This window comes from Pogoniulus pusillus, chromosome 26 (genome assembly GCF_015220805.1).
Source record: "Pogoniulus pusillus isolate bPogPus1 chromosome 26, bPogPus1.pri, whole genome shotgun sequence".
Classification (NCBI taxonomy): domain Eukaryota; kingdom Metazoa; phylum Chordata; class Aves; order Piciformes; family Lybiidae; genus Pogoniulus; species Pogoniulus pusillus.
The window spans coordinates 2,691,501-2,708,567 of NC_087289.1; the positions used below are offsets into that span (position 1 = coordinate 2,691,501).

At 43.0% G+C, this 17,067-nt stretch overlaps 1 protein-coding gene across 3 annotated transcripts in view; it reads left to right on the forward strand.

Moving 5' to 3' along the window:
- Window positions 1-17,067, forward strand: part of HLTF (helicase like transcription factor) — a 30,660-nt gene that overhangs the window by 5,116 nt on the left and 8,477 nt on the right. The window contains exons 5-19 of one of the 3 annotated variants that reach the window (XM_064165562.1): window positions 1,946-2,046; window positions 2,904-2,978; window positions 3,148-3,339; window positions 4,009-4,104; window positions 5,927-5,975; window positions 6,955-7,042; window positions 8,631-8,710; window positions 9,538-9,627; window positions 10,495-10,592; window positions 11,236-11,379; window positions 12,473-12,611; window positions 13,641-13,776; window positions 14,513-14,692; window positions 15,112-15,233; window positions 16,886-17,064. In XM_064165562.1, coding sequence (XP_064021632.1) covers window positions 1,946-2,046; window positions 2,904-2,978; window positions 3,148-3,339; window positions 4,009-4,104; window positions 5,927-5,975; window positions 6,955-7,042; window positions 8,631-8,710; window positions 9,538-9,627; window positions 10,495-10,592; window positions 11,236-11,379; window positions 12,473-12,611; window positions 13,641-13,776; window positions 14,513-14,692; window positions 15,112-15,233; window positions 16,886-17,064 — 1,769 coding nt within the window. The remainder of the gene's footprint in view (window positions 1-1,945; window positions 2,047-2,903; window positions 2,979-3,147; window positions 3,340-4,008; window positions 4,105-5,926; window positions 5,976-6,954; window positions 7,043-8,630; window positions 8,711-9,537; window positions 9,628-10,494; window positions 10,593-11,235; window positions 11,380-12,472; window positions 12,612-13,640; window positions 13,777-14,512; window positions 14,693-15,111; window positions 15,234-16,885; window positions 17,065-17,067) is intronic. The other 2 variants (XM_064165564.1, XM_064165563.1) reach the window with 2 other exon arrangements.

Sequence of the window (17,067 nt, forward strand, 5' to 3'; positions counted from 1 at the left end):
AATCAAACAGGTTGGAAGACACCTCCAAGCTTTTTGAATCCAACCTGTCACCCAGCCCTATCCAATCAACCAGATTATGGCACTAAGTGCCCCATACAGGCTTTGCTTCAGCACATCCCGGGATGGTGCCTCCACCACCTCCCTGGGCAGCTCATTCCAATGCCAATCACTCTCTCTGGCAAGAACTTCCTCCTAAAATCCAGCCTAGACCTCCCCCAGCACAACTTGAGCTATTCATTTTAAACTTCACAGGTAGGATACTTTTCTGTCCTAGCTTTTATCATCATGTAATCATAGAATGGCTTAGGTTGGAAAGGGCTTTGGAGATCATTTACTCCAACCTCCCCACCATGGGCAGGGATACCTTTCAACTAGACTGTGTCTACAACTACCTGAAGGAACGTTGTGGAGAGGCTGCTGCTGGGCTCTTCTCACAGGTAATTTGAGACAGAACAAGAGGGAATGGCCTCAAGCTGAAGCTGGAGAGGTTTAGATTGGATATTAGGAAAAAGTTTTTCAAGGATAGAGTGGTCAGGGAGTGGAATGAGCTGCCCAGGGAGGTGGTGGAGTCACCCAGCCTGGATGTGTTTAAGGGTTGTTTGGATGTGCTGCTTAGGGATATGGTTTAAGGGAAATCTTGCAGAGTAGGGTTCTAGGTTGGACTTAGTGATCCTGAGAGTCTTTTCCAACCTGCATGGTTCTGTGATTCTGTGGCTTGGCTGCTCAATATCTCATCCAGCCTGGCCTTGAACACCCCTAGGGAGGAGCCATCCATAGCCTCCTGTGCAGCCTGTTCCAGACTCTAACCACCCTCAAGTGGAGAAGCATTTGAGCAACCTACATTTCTGATGTTCTGTTGCTTGATTCCACAAGTTCCTTGAAAGTCCATAACGATTCCCAGCATTTCCCCAGACTTGAAACTTGTAATTTTGGTAAAGAAACAGCTTAAACATTTTTCACAGGATGAGAGTTTAGGGATGGTGCTGCTTTTTAGGGGAATGCTAGGATGTGTATCCTACTAGTGAGGTGTGAGCAAATAGAGATGAGGTACTTGAGCAAATAGAGATATTTGAACAATTAGCTTAGCAGACCTGATGGTTTGCAGAGCCAGACTTGTGTGTAAAGCACCTGTGCACTTTGCTGAGACAGTGATAGTCAGGAGTGAGGATGCAATAAACACCTGGTGAGGACAGATCACAGTATCACAGAATTGTCAGGGCTGGAAGGGACTTCAGGGATCATCTAGTTCCAATCCCCCCGCCATGGGCAGGGACACCTCACACTAGATCAGGTTGCTCAGAGTCACATCCAGCCTGGCCTTAAAGACCTCCAGGGATGGGGCTTCCACCACCTCCCTGAGCAACCTATTCCAGTATCTCGCCACTCTCATGCTGAAGAACTTCTTCCTAACATGCAATCTGAATCAACCACTTCTAGTTTTTCTGCATTCCCCCTAGTTCTGTCACCGAGACCCTAAAAAGTCCCTTACCATCTTTCTTGTAGCCCCATTCAGATACTGGAAGGTCACAATAAGGTCTCCTTGGAGCCTTCTCCTCTCCAGACTGAACAGCCCCAACCTGTCCTCATAGCAGATCTATTTTAGCTGTAGCCAGCTTTCAGATTTTGTCTTACAGATTCTATTGTGCATAATTAACAGTAAAGAATAAAAACCCATTTTGCATTGCCATGTGACATGATTTTTTAAGCCCTGGTTGCCGTGTCAAAGGATCCTGCCCCATGGCTCACATGTTTCCTGTGGGTCTTAGGAAGCTTTGTGGAGGAAGCCTTTGGGAAGTAGAGGATAAATTGAGGCTAAAAGACAAATGGTGGAAGGTGGCCTCGCAGCCCACAATCCAATTAGCATTGTCACTCAGGAAGCAGTGAAGGTTGGGACTGGGAAGTTGTCATACTGGTGTGTTTCAAAATACTGTCTTTTTCATCACAATAGGTTCAGAAGGTGGCTTTGGATCAAAGTGGGTTTCTGGGAGAGCTGGTCCAAGTTACAGCGCTCCAGTTCATGCTGCTGTGCAGCTGACCACAGAACAGGTTTGGATTTCACACTTAAACACCTGGAAATTGGAGTTTTAACAGTGGGAGGGTTTAAGTTAATAAAACAATGCTTGTGAAGTAGAGGTCTTTTACTTCTGTTTTCCTTTTCTAAACCACAGATTTGCAGATATTTCTCAGTCTCATGTAATTTGGGGAGATTTTGGCTGTTCAGTAATCGGTTTACATTGTCATGGGGATGTGTTGTCCTTTCTCTATCCTAATGCTTTACCAGATAATGAATATGTTAAAATACTGAATGAAAATCAAATCTGACTTCCAGACTTTCATCTTTAGATTTGGCAAAGGGTTGGGTGGTGGTTTAGTTTTGGTTTTGCTTTCTGTTTGCTCTTTCAAGTTAGAAGTAGTTAACTTCAGTGAGTGGTGTACAAGGGTGTGAGCGTATTTAGCCATCCCTTCTCAAGCTCTTGCTTGTATTGGCATGGGCTTGCCCTGGAAAAACTCAACTTAATTTGTATCTAACAGTAGCTAACAAACTATATTCCAGCAAATGAAAGGTAGATTGTGCTAGTTTGAAGCTAGCTAGAATGTTTTGGTGAGAAGAACTAGATTATAGGCTGTAAAAGGAAAACAATGGTGATGTCTACTTCCCTCACAGGCTTACTGAGATGTATAAAAACATAAGTCAAAACAGTAGCTAACAAACTACATTCCAGCAAATAAAAGGTAGATCTAAATTAAGTTAGATTTATCTAAACTGGTAGAGTTATCTGTATTGATTACCACATGACAGGCATTTGTAATTTAACAGCCATTGATTATTTAGTGAGCTTATTTTCAACTGCCAATGATTTTAATTGCCATGGGGTTTTTTTTTTTCCTGTCCATTTATACAGCTTAAAAGTGAATTTGACAAATTGTTTGAGGATCTGAAGGAAGATGACAAAACCTGTGAAATGGAAGGAGCAGAGGTACTGGAAACAGTTTTCTATGAGACTAGAGACACTTTACACATCTAGATGCATGTTGACCTGTGTCTGGACACAGGGAGAAAACAAATGAGTAGATAAAACTTCTTCCACAAGTGGAATGCCAGATTTCATTTGCAAATAATGCCTAACCTGTCTCTTTAATTTGCAGGCTGTTGGCACACCCTTGCTTCCCCATCAGAAGCAGGCTTTAGCTTGGATGGTTTCACGTGAGAACAGCAACCATTTACCACCCTTCTGGGAAGAGAGAAGTGACTTCTATTACAACACACTTACAAATTTTGCAGAAAAGAAGAGACCCAAGAATGTCCTTGGAGGAATATTAGCTGATGATATGGGGCTGGTAAGAGTAGTTAACAAGCTTGAGTGGGTTTTTTTTTGTCCAGCATGATTCTGTGTGTTTTGATTGATTGGTTGTTTTAGTTTGAAGCTAGCTGGAATATTTTGGTGAGAAGAATTAGATGCTAGGCTGTGAAAAGGAACCAGTGGTGATGTCTGCTGCACTCATAGGCTTGCTGAGATGTATAAAAACAGGAACATAAATATAGATATCAGAGTTGCTCTCTCTGGCTGCCTGCACTTCTCTCTCTAACCTGCGGTCTATGTAGCTAATCTGTCTGCTTCCTAACCCCCCTGGCTGATTCTCCAGCCTCATCTTGAACGTAAGGCAAAGTCTGGGATAAGGCAGAGGGGTGGAAAGCAGGCGGAAGGGTGGCTGGGAGTCCCTCCTGGGGACTCTGGTTTCTGGGAGGGTTGTTATGTTTCTGTATTGCTTTTTAACTTGTATATTTCTGTATATAGTTATACATACATATATATAGAGAGAGTAAATACCTGCTTGTATATTGTGCTAAGCTGTAAATATAAAGCTTCATTCTCATTTCCAGCTAGGCTGAGTCTAGTCTGGGTGATTTTCTTAAGTGTGAGGGGGCAGGTAACACCCAAACCATCACATTGGTTGTTTGGTTCATTTTCATCTCAGGAAAATATGATGTTTCTTCCTCTTTTGCAGGGTAAAACACTTACTACTATTGCACTGATTCTCACCAATTTTCAAGATGGCAAGCCTCTTCCTGTTGAGAAGCTCACAAAGGCAAAGTTTTGTGAGGTGAGATGAAAAAGAAAAGATACAATAGCTATGAGTTAAAACACCCCTCCCTAATAACTTCCTGTATGGTGAACTTTGTATACATTTAATGGAAGATGTTGTTCAAGTACATCAGATCAAAGGAAGAATAGTGTAGATTACTTGAAAGTATCACAGAGTGTCAGAGGTTGGAAGGGACCTTGAAAGATCATCCAGACCAGTGCTCCTGCTGGAGCAGGTCACACAGGAACACATCCAGGCAGATTCTGAGTGTCTCCAGAGGTGGAGACTCCAAAACCTCTCTGGGCAGCCAGTTCCAGAGCTCTGTCACAGTCACAGGCTCACAGGATGTTGGGGGATGAGAGGGACCTAAAGAGATCATCAAGTCCAACCTCCCTGCCACAGCAGGACCATAGAATCTAGCGCAGGTCACAGAGGAAAGCATCCAGACAGCCCTTGAAAGGCTCCAGAGAAGGAGGCTCCACAACCTCTCTGGGGAGCCTGTGCCAGGGCTCTGTGACCTTTACAGTCAAGAAGTTGCCCCTTGTGTTGAGGTGGAACCTCCTGTGCTGCAGTTGCCATCCATTGCTCCTTCTCCTATCCCAGGGAGCAGTGAGCAGAGCCTGTCCCCCTACTCCTGACCCCCAGCCCTCAGATAGTTATAAACATTTAATAAATCCCCTCTGAGTTTTCTCTTCTCCAGACTAAACAGCCCCAGGTCCCTCAGCCTCTCCTCATCAGGCAGTGTTCCAGTCTCCTAATCATCCTTGTAGCCCTCTGCTGGGCCTTCTCCAGCAGATCTCTGTCCCTCTTAACCTGGGGAGCAAGAAAAGTTTCTCCTTATGTTCACATGGAACCTCCTGTGCTCCAGCTTGCACCCATTGCCCCTTCTCCTATCCTTGGACTGCACTGGGCAGAGCCTGGTTCCATCCTCCCAACACTGCCCTTTTGCCTCTTTGTCAAAGTGAATAAGGTCACCCCTCAGTCTCCAAGCTAGAGCTCCAGCTCCCTCAGTCTGTCCTCATAAGGTAGGCTCTAGTCTTAGCAATATAAGGATTAATTTTTGGGGCCAGTAACTTTTTCCATTGTTACATTTTATCAATTCTGAAGTTTCTTGTAAATGCCTCCTATAAGCAGGTTGTGGCTGCAGAAATGCCAAGTGGTGTTCTTTTAGGGGTGTGCATGCATACATCCTGTGTGGTTTGGAGGGAGCATCTGGAGCAACCAAAATAGCAGGCAGAGGGACTCAGTAGAAAGCACATAAAGAAATAAATCTTGATGTATTGGGTTTTTTTTGGCCAAACACTTGAAATAAAGAGCAGAGGGGAAACTACAATTAGTTCACTACCAGCAGTGTGCAAACTTGTCTTAAGTAATGCAGGTCAAGTGCTTTTTGCTTACATTCTGATGTGATTTTCAAGATGATGAAACAAATGACATGCTAGGATCAGAAGATTTATTGTGCAGTGATCCTTGGCAGTGTTTAAGGCTGGGAGGTTGGTTTCATTTTGTCATACTTTGCCAAAATGTCACAAAGTAATGCTTCCTGTGTGACCTCAGATTGTTAACTGGGAGATATTATTACTGTGTTTTGTTTATGGGGCAGCTGTGCAGAACTGAGTTTCTCTCCTTTGCCTCTGTAGTTTGGTTTGAATTCTGTGTTTGGCTACTAAAAAAAGAAACAACCTACAGCTCTTTCAGCCTCTCAAGTGACTGACTTGCCACTAAACAAAGCTTTCATGTTTCAGAGCAGTAATTAATCACTTAGGTTAGCTTAATAATGGGGTTGGCATTTTTTTTCCAGTTGCTACATTAAAGAGTAAAAGTTTCCATTTCTCAATAGGACTCTGATACTAACAGCATGAGCAGCGTTGGACCTAGAGTATGTAAAGGTGATGGCAAACTGAAAAGTCCAGTAGTGCTTGTGTGATATTTAATGCTATTAGCAGGCTACTCATAGTCTGTGATCAGTGCTTGTTGTCACAAACCATTAGTAAATTGTCTCAGAGAAGTATTTAAAGGTGTTTCAGTTGACATGTGAGAAGATTTAAATGCCTTGTGAGAAAGTTGCACCTTGCCAGGGAAGTTAAGACACGCAGGAAATGGATTCTGGGTTCCTTTTGCTTTCTTTTTTTTCCTCTCCCTTGTGGATAAAACCAGAGCAGTCATGCATCTGTTAGAGTCTTGCTTTTTAAAACAGTAAACATTGTTCAATTAGATTCTGTAGTAGGTCACTCTAAAAGAAATATTTTAAAGTACTGAGCAAATGACAAGTATTTAGTAGGATGTTATCACATCTGTGGTTTTCAGGTTGTATCAGGAGAATTTAGAGATAGGTTTTATAAAACATAGAATGTCAGGGGCTGGAAGGGACCTTGAAAGATCATCTGGTCCAACCCCCCTGCCAGAGTAGGATCACCTACAGCAGATCACACTGGAACACATCCAGATGGTTCTTGAATATCTCCAGAGAGGGAGACTTCACAACCTCCCTGGGCAGCCTGTTCCAGTGCTCTGTCACCCTCACAGGGAAAAAGTTCTTCATTAGGTTCATATGGACCCTGCTATGCCTCAACTTCCACCCATTGCCCCTTGTCCTGTCCCTGGGCATCACTGAGAAGAGGCTTGCTCCATCCTCCTGGCACTCACTCCTTACATATTTATAGACATGAATGAGGTCACCCCTTAATCTCCTCTCCTCCAAGCTAAATAGCCTTAGCTCCCTCAGTCTCCCAGTACCAGTAGTGCTTGTCCTGTGCAGAATTAAGGAAGTTAGTACTTGATCAAGTTATGCTAAAGTTGGTTTGATAACCAAGCTGAAGACTATGGCTATTTTTCATACATACTCTTTTTTTTTTTGCCTTTATGAAGACTCTGGCAGTGTGATGGAGCCTGGTGGTTCTCATGGGAAAAAACCTAAAACTGCTGTGCTGAAGCACTCAAGTTGTCTTCTTAAAAGGTAAATAGTTGGAATAATCTTTTTATTGGTTGGTAACATAGATTTTGAATGAAAAATAGTGATACTTGATGATTGACCTTAGCCTAAAATGTTTTCCTGCTGGCTCCATACCCTTCAGTATGCTGTACTGCTGCTCACATTTGTCATAAGTGTTCTGGGTCAGTGTGGCAATTTGAGGTGTTTTAAAAAGAGTTAGCTTCATTCTGCATTGCTTGCATGACTGTATGCTTGGATGTGTCCTTCACAGAACCACAGACATGACTGCATGCTTGGATGTGTCCTTCACAGAACCATAGGCATGACTGCATGCTTGGATGTGTCCTTCACAGAACCATAGGCATGACTGCATGCTTGGATGTGTCCCTCACAGAACCATAGGCATGACTGCATGCTTGGATGTGTCCTTCACAGAATCATAGACATGACTGCATGCTTGGATGTGTCCCTCACAGAACCATAGGCATGACTGCATGCTTGGATGTGTCCCTCACAGAACCATAGGCATGACTGCATGCTTGGATGTGTCCCTCACAGAACCATAGGCATGACTGCATGCTTGGATGTGTCCCTCACAGAACCATAGGCATGACTGCATGCTTGGATGTGTCCTTCACAGAACCATAGGCATGACTGCATGCTTGGATGTGTCCTTCACAGAACCATAGGCATGACTACATGCTTGGAGGTCTCCTTCACAGAACCATAGGCATGACTGCATGCTTGGATGTGTCCTTCACAGAACCATAGGCATGACTGCATGCTTGGATGTGTCCTTCACAGAACCATAGGCATGACTGCATGCTTGGATGTGTCCTTCACAGAACCATAGGCATGACTGCATGCTTGGATGTGTCCTTCACAGAACCACAGACATGACTGCATGCTTGGAGGTCTCCTTCACAGAACCATAGGCATGACTGCATGCTTGGAGGTCTCCTTCACAGAACCATAGGCATGACTGCATGCTTGGATGTGTCCTTCACAGAATCATAGACATGACTGCATGCTTGGAGGTCTCCTTCAGAGAATCACAGACATGACTGCATGCTTGGAGGTCTCCTTCACAGAACCATAGACACGACTGCATGCTTGGAGGTCTCCTTCACAGAATCATAGAATAGGTTGGAAGGGACCTCAAAGATCATCTAGTTCAGTAGTGAAGATGTCTAATGCTGTCAGTGTGGTGCATCTGAAAAACTGGCTGTGAAGGACTCTTTCTTCTCATGTCAATTGGGTTCTTTAGCAGTGAAACACTGCACAGGCATACTTCTGACAGACAGCTTAGAGCTGGTGGAGTTGTGGAAGTTGCTGATAGCTTTGAATGTTCCCAATGCAGTAAAGTCTTTGTAATTGGCCTGATGACCTGTGCCAGGTTTATGAGCTTCGATCCCCCTCCTGCTCTGTGTTCTGTGCTTTCCCTTTTCCTAACCTTTTAAAGAGAAAAAAAAATTCAAATCACAGTGGCATCTTATTTGCAGTGTCAAATTAATTTGCTTTATGCCTTTGAGCTTAAATATATAAATCAATCAGTAGTAGACTTGTGGGGGTTTATTTGTTATTCTTTTCTTTCTTAATGATTTTCTCTTAGAGACAAAGCCAAAAAACCCAAATACTCAGGGAGCAGTGACTTGGTAGAGTCTGAAGAACTGCAGCTGCAACAAACAGAAAGTAAGTTGCAAGGAATTTTTTGTTATTGATATCTTCCTTCTTGAAGCCAAGCTGAAAAGAATTCCTGATTAGCTGGCAAAGGAATGAACTACTTGATTTTGGGTTGGGGTTTTGTTTTGTTTGGTTGATTTTGGTTTTTCCTCAGCCAAAGCTTTAAGTAGCAAAATTTAGAGATTGCTGAAAGGAAAAGCAGTGTTTTTGTTGTAAGTGTTGTAGGTTGTTTCCTTAGCTGATTTTGACCTGATCTAAGCATATCAGACGGATGGGCAAAGGCCAGAATTGTTAAGGTGTTTAGTATTTGATATATACTTGTTCTCAGGGCACAAGAGTTGGAAAAACAAATTAAATAAAAATAAGTCCATGTTTTGTGGTAGATACTTGAAATGTGATCACAAGGAGCCAAGGACATGTGTCACTTCTTGAACTAAGTATCTTGCATGTTAAAAACTGAAGGGCTTCAGGTACTCCGGAGTAAGCAGTTCAACTTGGGTTAAGTTTAAGTACTTGGAGTGAAACCTTTAAACTATATATTCTTAACAACTGGTAAACTGCTTTCCTCTGAAGATTTGTAACCTAAAACAAATGCTCTGTTTCTGTGCACACACCTGTAAGACCCCAAGGAGCATATGGTTTACTGTCTTGTGAGGAGCAGGTGGTTGGATTCAATGATCCACAATAGGTTCCTTCAAACTTGAGTTATTCCACATCGTTGTGTTGTAGAGAAGTTAAGTTGGTTAACAGGTTTGGTTTTTTTATGAAACATGGTAAAAAAATTAATGCATGCATATAGGCTTCATGGTGTGAAAAATCTGTCTGGCTTTTCCCAGCAGCTTCCTGTGTTAGCCAAGATAGTACAGACTTTGCATCTGCTCTTCTGTCGTCGTCTACTGGTTTTAAAAGGAGAACAAAGAGAAAAGGTAATGGAAGGATAAACAGATAATACTAATTTCAGAGTTTGCTGCAACTTGGAGAGGAACTTGGGGCTATTATTTGGTAGTTGACTGAACCTGAGTCAGCAGTGTGCCCAGGTGGCTAAGGAAGCCAGTGGCATCCTGGCTTGGATTAGGAACAAGGAGGTGATTAGCTCCCTGTGCTTGGCACTGGTGAGGCCACAACTGGAGTATTGTGTTCAGTTCTGGGCCCAGCCCTTCACTATAGGGGGTATTAAGGTGCTGGAGTGTGTCCAGAGAAGGGCAATGAGGCTTGTGAAGGGCCCAGAGCACCTAGCCTGTGAGGAAGGGCTGAAGGGCTTGGGGGTGTTCAGTCTGGAGAAGAGGAGACTGAAAGGAGACCTCATTGCTCTCTACAACCACCTGAAGGGAGGTTGAAGTGAGGAGGTGGCAACCTCAGCTCCTTGGCAGCAAGCAAGAGGAAATGGTTACAAGCTGTGCCAGGGGAGGTTCAGGCTGGGTGTTAGGGAATATTTCTTCACTGAAGTGGTTCTCAAACATTGGAGTGGTCTGGCAGTGGTGGAGTCATTATCCCTGTGGGTGCTCAGACACTGTGTGAACCTGGCACTTAGGGACACGGTTTAGTGTTGACTCTTCAGTGCTGGGTTGAGAGTTGGATTGGATGATCTTCAAGGTCTCTTCCAACCAGATGCAGTCTGTGATACTGTGATTTTACACATTTGGCTTAAAAAGTGAAGTTTTTGTCTTTGTAAGTCGCTTTGTTGCTGATTGGGTGAAGAAATTTGGAAAGGACTACAGAGAAACCAAGGTCTCTTGAACTACTTTTGCTTTACAGTGAACTGTTAGGCCAATAAATGTCTCCTGTTTTCTCAGGTACCACTAGCATCCAGTCAGTGGAGGAGAAATGTTCTGCTGATGGCCCCAGAGCAACGCTGATTGTCTGTCCACTGTCTGTGCTGAGCAATTGGATTGTAAGTTCTGGTCTGTTTTACTGTGCAAATGTGATTAGGTTGATTCTGATGCTGTAGAAATTGTGCTCCCTGGGATCTCTCATGCTGGTAAAAGGTTATGGTTTTCTTTTTTTTATGAAACTGAGCTGCTTTCACAGGGTTGGTTTGGTAGAAGTTTAAAGACTGGACTAGTCTAGAATGAAAGTGCAGCTCCTTGAGGAGCAAGCTTGCTGCTATCAGAAAGAGTGGGCTCACTTTGCCTTCTGTGCTGTAGACTAGGCAGATGTCCTATGGCATTTCTGGACCTCATGAGTTAACTTGCTAAACCAGGTGAAGAAGGTGAAGCACCTGAGGTGCCCCAAGAAAAGTGTGTCCAGCAGGTCTAGGGAGGTTCTCCTCCTTCTCTGCTCTGCCCTGGTGAGACCACACCTGGAATACTGTGTCCAGTTTTGGGCTCCCCAGTTCAAGAGACACAGGCATCTGCTGGAGAGAGTCCCAGGGATTGCTATGAGAATAGTGAAAGGAATTGAACATCTCTCCTGTGAAGAACGACTGAGAGCTGGGGCTGTTTAGTCTTAAGAAGAGGAGGCTGAGAAAGAATGAATTTGGCAATTACATAGTAAACCAGCATCTTTTGGATTACTTCTGACACCTTCTCTTTCAGGACCAGTTTGAACAACATATCCACCAAGACTTTCATGTCAGTGTTTATGTATACTATGGCTCTGACCGTAGCAAAGACCCCTCAGTTCTTTCCAAACAAGATGTCGTCTTGACAACATACAATGTCCTAGCTACTGATTATGGAGTAAGTAAAGAAGGAAAAGTATTCTTTGGCAGCCCCTTCATGATCAAGACTAAGTGTTTGGGCTAATGTTGGCAGTATCTTTAAGTGCTGTTCTGGTAGGCAGTCAGGTTATGGTTGTAGTTCTGTTTTAGGTACTTTCTTGCTTGTTCACTGCGGTAGCAAAGTGAGTTTTTTGTTGATTGTTCCTGTAGAGAAAATTATTTGATTGCAATTATGACAACTTCAGAAGGAGACTTTTAAAGGACAGGAAAAAAAAAGGATGTCAAGTGTGTAAGTCTCCCCAGATCTCAGTGGTATGGGGCTCCCATTTCTGCCTGCCTTTATCAGGCACAAAGAATGTGGAGTGTATAGAAACACAATACTGTGGTACTTGTTTCTCCTGGGCTGCAACCAAGTTTCTCATTGCCTGAGCTGCATTTCTGAAGTGATATTTTCATAGAAATTTCAGGTTGCATCTTTATGTTATAAACTTTCACTTTGTTCTCTGATTCATTTTACATATCTTTGTCTTTTGAAGCTTTTCTTCTTTTCAAGCTTATCTTATTTTTGCCCATACTCAGTTGTGAGAAGACTGTGGTAACATTTTCAGGGAATCATTTAATTTGAAAGGTTTTGCATCTCTGTGCTGATAAACAAAGATGCCAATAAATACAGATACGGAATTGTTATATTAATACCTGGGCTGGGAAGGGACTATTAACAAGGTGATGTAATGACAGGATGAAGGGTAATGGGTTTACACTGGCAGAGGGGAGATTTAAACTGGATGTTAGGAAGAAGTTCTTTACAGTGAGGGTGGTGAAACATTGGTACAGGTTGCCCAAGGAGGTTGTGGATGACAGAAGCACAGAATGTGGTCTTTGATCTCATTCTGTGCTTCTGTCATCCACAACCTCCCTGGAGGTGTTCAAGGCCAGGTTGGATGAGGTCTTGAGTGACCTGTTCTAGCGGGAGGTGTCCCTGCCTATGGTGGGGGGATGATCTTTGAGCTCCCTTCCAACCTAAGCCATTCTATGATTCTCCCTTGCTCAATCCAGTTGTAAAAAAAGTATTTCACCTTGAGTCTAAGAGTGAAAAAAATGTTCTGTTTCAGACCAGAGGTGACAGCCCTTTACACAAAGTCAGATGGCTGAGAGTTGTGCTGGACGAGGGCCACACTATACGAAATCCAAATGCTCAGCAAACTAAAGCTGCCTTAAATCTGGAGGGCCACAGAAGATGGATACTTACAGGTAAAATGTTTGACAGTAGTATAATGACAACTTTTGTTTCCCACTCTGGTTTTCTCTGGGAGATGGTTGATGTCTGTCTGTGGCAGAGTCATTTGGAATAGCTTTAAACTTGACTTTGATTTAGACCTCTCTTCTTTTTGTTGTTTTTAATGCTGTTTGCTCAGGTTTGTGGTTTGGTGGGGTGGTTGGTTTGGTTTTCGGTTTTCATTCAGTTTGTTGACACACATTTTAAGATAACCTGATATACAGGTTTGGTGAAAGTGGAAGTAAAAAGGGACCTCTTCAGGAACCAGCATGTTGTGTCTGGTTAGAAGCTCACACTCTTCTTGTGCTTATCCTCAACTCAGCAGCTTTTTGAAGTGCAGTAGTCAAAGTGCTAGGGGCCATGCAGGCATATGACCACAGCTGAGAATCACAGAATGTTAGGGTTGGAGGGGACCTCTAGAGATCATCTAGTCCAGCCTCCCCTGCCAGAGCAGGATCACCTAAGGCAGGCTGCACAGGAACACATCCAGGTGGGTTTTGAAAGTCTCCAGAGAAAGACCTTTAAAAGAAATTTAAAGAAGGTCGTGGTGTAACCATTGCTGGTGAAGCTAAAGTGGAAAGATTAAGATCCAGATTTTCCTAGCAGGGAGAGTTGCAGTTTTCTCACTCTTATACATTTAAGTGGGTTTTAATATTTTAAATAAGTAAATGTGGAATGATTAAGATCCAAATTTTCCTAGCAGGGAGAGCTGCAGTTTTCTCTTACACATTTAAGTGGGTTTTAATATTTGAATTAAGTAAATGTGGAATGATTAAGATCCAGATTTTCCTAGCAGGGAGAGTTGCAGTTTTCTCACTCTTACACATTTAAGTGGGTTTTAGTATTTTAATTAAGTAAATGTGTTATAACCACTTTAACACCTCATTAAGATATGAGAGACCTTGTCCATGATGTATGGTTTGGAGACAGCACAGAACTTTGACTGAAAATGTGTAGTTTGTGGCTTGTGAGGTTATAACAATCTTCCTTTGTTTTCTGTTTAGGCACTCCTATTCAGAATTCTGTCAAAGATCTGTGGTCTCTTATTTCCTTCTTGAAACTGAAACCTTTTACTGACCGAGAGTGGTGGCACAGAACAATTCAACGTCCGATCACAATGGGAGCTCCAGGAGGGCTTGGGTATGAAGTGCCTGTGAATGAGTATGACTGACTTGGCAGTACTTGGGCACTCTGACTGCTTCACTTTTAAAATGGAAATGCATTGCTAGTTAGTTCTTACTTAATTTCTTTCTCCAATATTAATAAATATTAAATAATTCAAATATAGATTTCATTACTTAGTGCTTCAGACCAATGTATTATGAGCTGGAGCACCTCTCCTATGAGGAGAGACTGAAGGAATTGGGGCTGTTCAGTCTGGAGAGAAGAAGGCTCCCAGGTGACCTTATTGTGACCTTTCAGTATCTTAAGGAGGCTATAAGAAAGCTGGGGAGAGACTTTTTAGGCTGTCGGGTAGTGATAGGACTGGGGGGAAGAGAACAAAGCTGGAAATGGGTGGATTCAGACTGGATATTATGAAGAAGCTCTTCAGCATGAGGGTGGTGAGACCCTGGAATGGGTTGCCCAGGGAGGTGGTGGAATCCTCATCCCTGGAGGTGTTTAAGGCCAGGCTGAATGATGCTCTAAACAACCTGATCTAGTGTGAGGTATCCCTGCCCATAGCAAGGTGATTTGAACTAGATGATCCTTGTGGTCCCTTTCAACCCTGACTGTTTCTGTGGTTCTATGTTATATTGCTGGGCTTGGATTTTGTGAAGGAGATGGATTTATGCAGTAAGCTAAAACCAAACCCAGATCCACAACACAACAAACCCACCCTAGCTGAGTAATATATTGTCTGTATATGTATTTTCAGACGTTTACAGTCTCTCATTAGGAATATTACCCTCAGAAGAACTAAAACAAGTAAAGTCAAAGGAAAACCTGTTTTGGAGTTACCAGAACGTAAAGTACTCATTCAGCACATCACACTTACAGAGGAGGAGAGGCAGATCTATCAGTCTGTGAAGAATGAGGGCAGAGCTGCCATTAGCAGGTAAATAGAAGGCTTCTTATTATTCTGAAGGTTGAAGTTCAACATCACAAACTTGTCTTTTGAAGTTTGGATGGTTCACTCTGGTAGTTGTGTGTGTCAGCTTGGATGGCAAAAGGTAACAGCTGCAAAATAGGGGAACATCTGCTGACTTCTGAAGCAGAGGCTGTTGCATAACTCTGTAAGCTCTGTCAAGAAACAGGTACCAGATATGTAAAGAATGTCCTTAGGACTATTTTCAGTCCTTGTTAGCATTTGTTCTAGTAGAATATGCTACTGAGAGCAATTTGTACCTTGTTTCAGAAGAGGATTTGGTGTATTCAAACAGAAAAGTGGAAAATTAGACCATAACTATGACAGCCTGATGCCAGCTGTTATTTCAGGCTGTAGCCTTGCACACTAACAGTCAAACTCTTGTTCAGGTTTTTCAGTGAAGGGACTGTGCTAGGTCACTATGCTGACATCCTTGGTGTCCTGCTCAGATTGAGGCAGCTTTGTTGTCATCCTCATCTTTGCACAAGTATGCCTTCTGCTTTTTCAGCTGGTGAGTGAATGCTTTTGGTTCTCATGTTGCTGAGAACAGCTCTTGAATTTCGTATTAAAGACCAGAAATAGGTTTAGTGTTTAGCTTTTCCTACTTTTTGCTTTGTGACTTCTTTTTTCTTACTCTGGCATGTTTGGAGGATAAGTTTAAGAAGGAGGTACTTGAGCACATATTCAAATATGAGCAAAAGCAAGGAAGTGTGAATAGCTACATGGGTTAGGAGCAGGAGTAAGATTTGACAGCCTATACAGAAAAGACTGAAGAGATTCTCTGCAGAACCAAATGCAGCTTGTTAAAGAGCAGTGTATCTGTTGTTGTAATGACTTACAGAAGTGCTTTGACAGCAGTTCTTTTTCTTTGCCTCAGGAGAGAAGATGTAGAAGAGCTTTGGGAAATGGCTTGTAGATTAGTAGCCTTGTCAGCAGAACCATTGCCTCTTCAGCAGAATGGGACACTGTTGACTTTGTTACAGCTGCAAGGAAGGGTGAACACAGAGGACTGAAAGGAGAGTGAGATTTTACTTTTGACAAGGCAGAACTGTGCAGCTGCATGGTGTTAAAAATTGTATGCATTTCTTTCAGAAGAAAGGATAGTCTGCTTGAACTACTCTAAACTCTCAAATTTAACCTTCCTCTTCTGAGGTGACATTGCTATAGGTGTGTCTATTTTTCCTTCAGGAAACTGAAAGAACAATGAGACATGACCAGAAAAATACAGGGTGGAGAAATTATTGGATTATTGATCAATAATTCTTTAGCAATTAATTAGCAACTAGAAAGTATGGGTTTAGTTTCTTTTCTGTAGAAAGGCTTAGATAGGAAGGGACCTCACATCTACTCCAGCCTCCCTGCCATGGGCAGGGATGTCTCTTAGTTGGACTTGGTTGCTCAAGGCCTCATCCAACCTGGTCTGGAACACCCCCAGGGAGGAGGCATCCACAGCCTCCCTGGGCAACCTGTTCAAGTCTTGTACTGAAGAACTTCTTCCTAAGATCCAGTCTAAACCTATTCTCCCTCCTACTCAAACCATTCCCCCTTGTCCTGTCACTACAAACCCTGATGAAGGGTCCCACTCTGATTTTGCAGCTTGTGTTTTATACACTGTGGGCCAAAAAGGTGATCCAGGGGCTGAAGCACCTCTGCTATGAGGATAGGCTGAGGGAACTGGGATTGTTCAGCCTGGAGAAGACTCCAGAGGCACCATAGACCTGCCTTTCAATAGCTGAAGGGATCCTACAAGAAGGCTGGAGAGGGACTTGTTGCAAGAGTGTCCACCAATAGGACAAGGGGAAATGGATTTCAATTGGAGGAAAATAGGTTTAGATTGGATCTTAGGAGGAAATTCTTCACTATGAGGGTGGCAAGACATTGGAATGGATTATTCAGAGAGGTTGTGGATGCATCCTCCCTGAAGATGTTCAAGGCCAAGTTGGATAAGGCCTTGAGTAGCCTGATCTAGTTGAGAAGCATCCCTGTCCAAGGAAGCATCCCTCCCAAGGCAGGGAGGTTGGATTAAATGATCTCTAAGGTCTCTTCCAGCCTAGGCCATTCTATGAGTCTGTATCCTCATTGTGCATTACCTGTCCTAATTGCAGCTCAGAGTGCTTCCTGTATGAAAATACTTGGTTTTTAACCATCTTTCTGTGTTTACAGATAATAAAACTCCTGAAGAACTGCGTGAGGCATTAGTGAGTAAAATGAAGTTGGTCCTGAGCTCTGGTTCAGATGAAGAGTGTGCAGTTTGCTTAGAATCCCTGACTCTTCCTGTGATAACTCACTGTGCACACGTGTTCTGTAAGCCATGCATTTTGGAGGTCATCAGAAGTGAGCAGGTT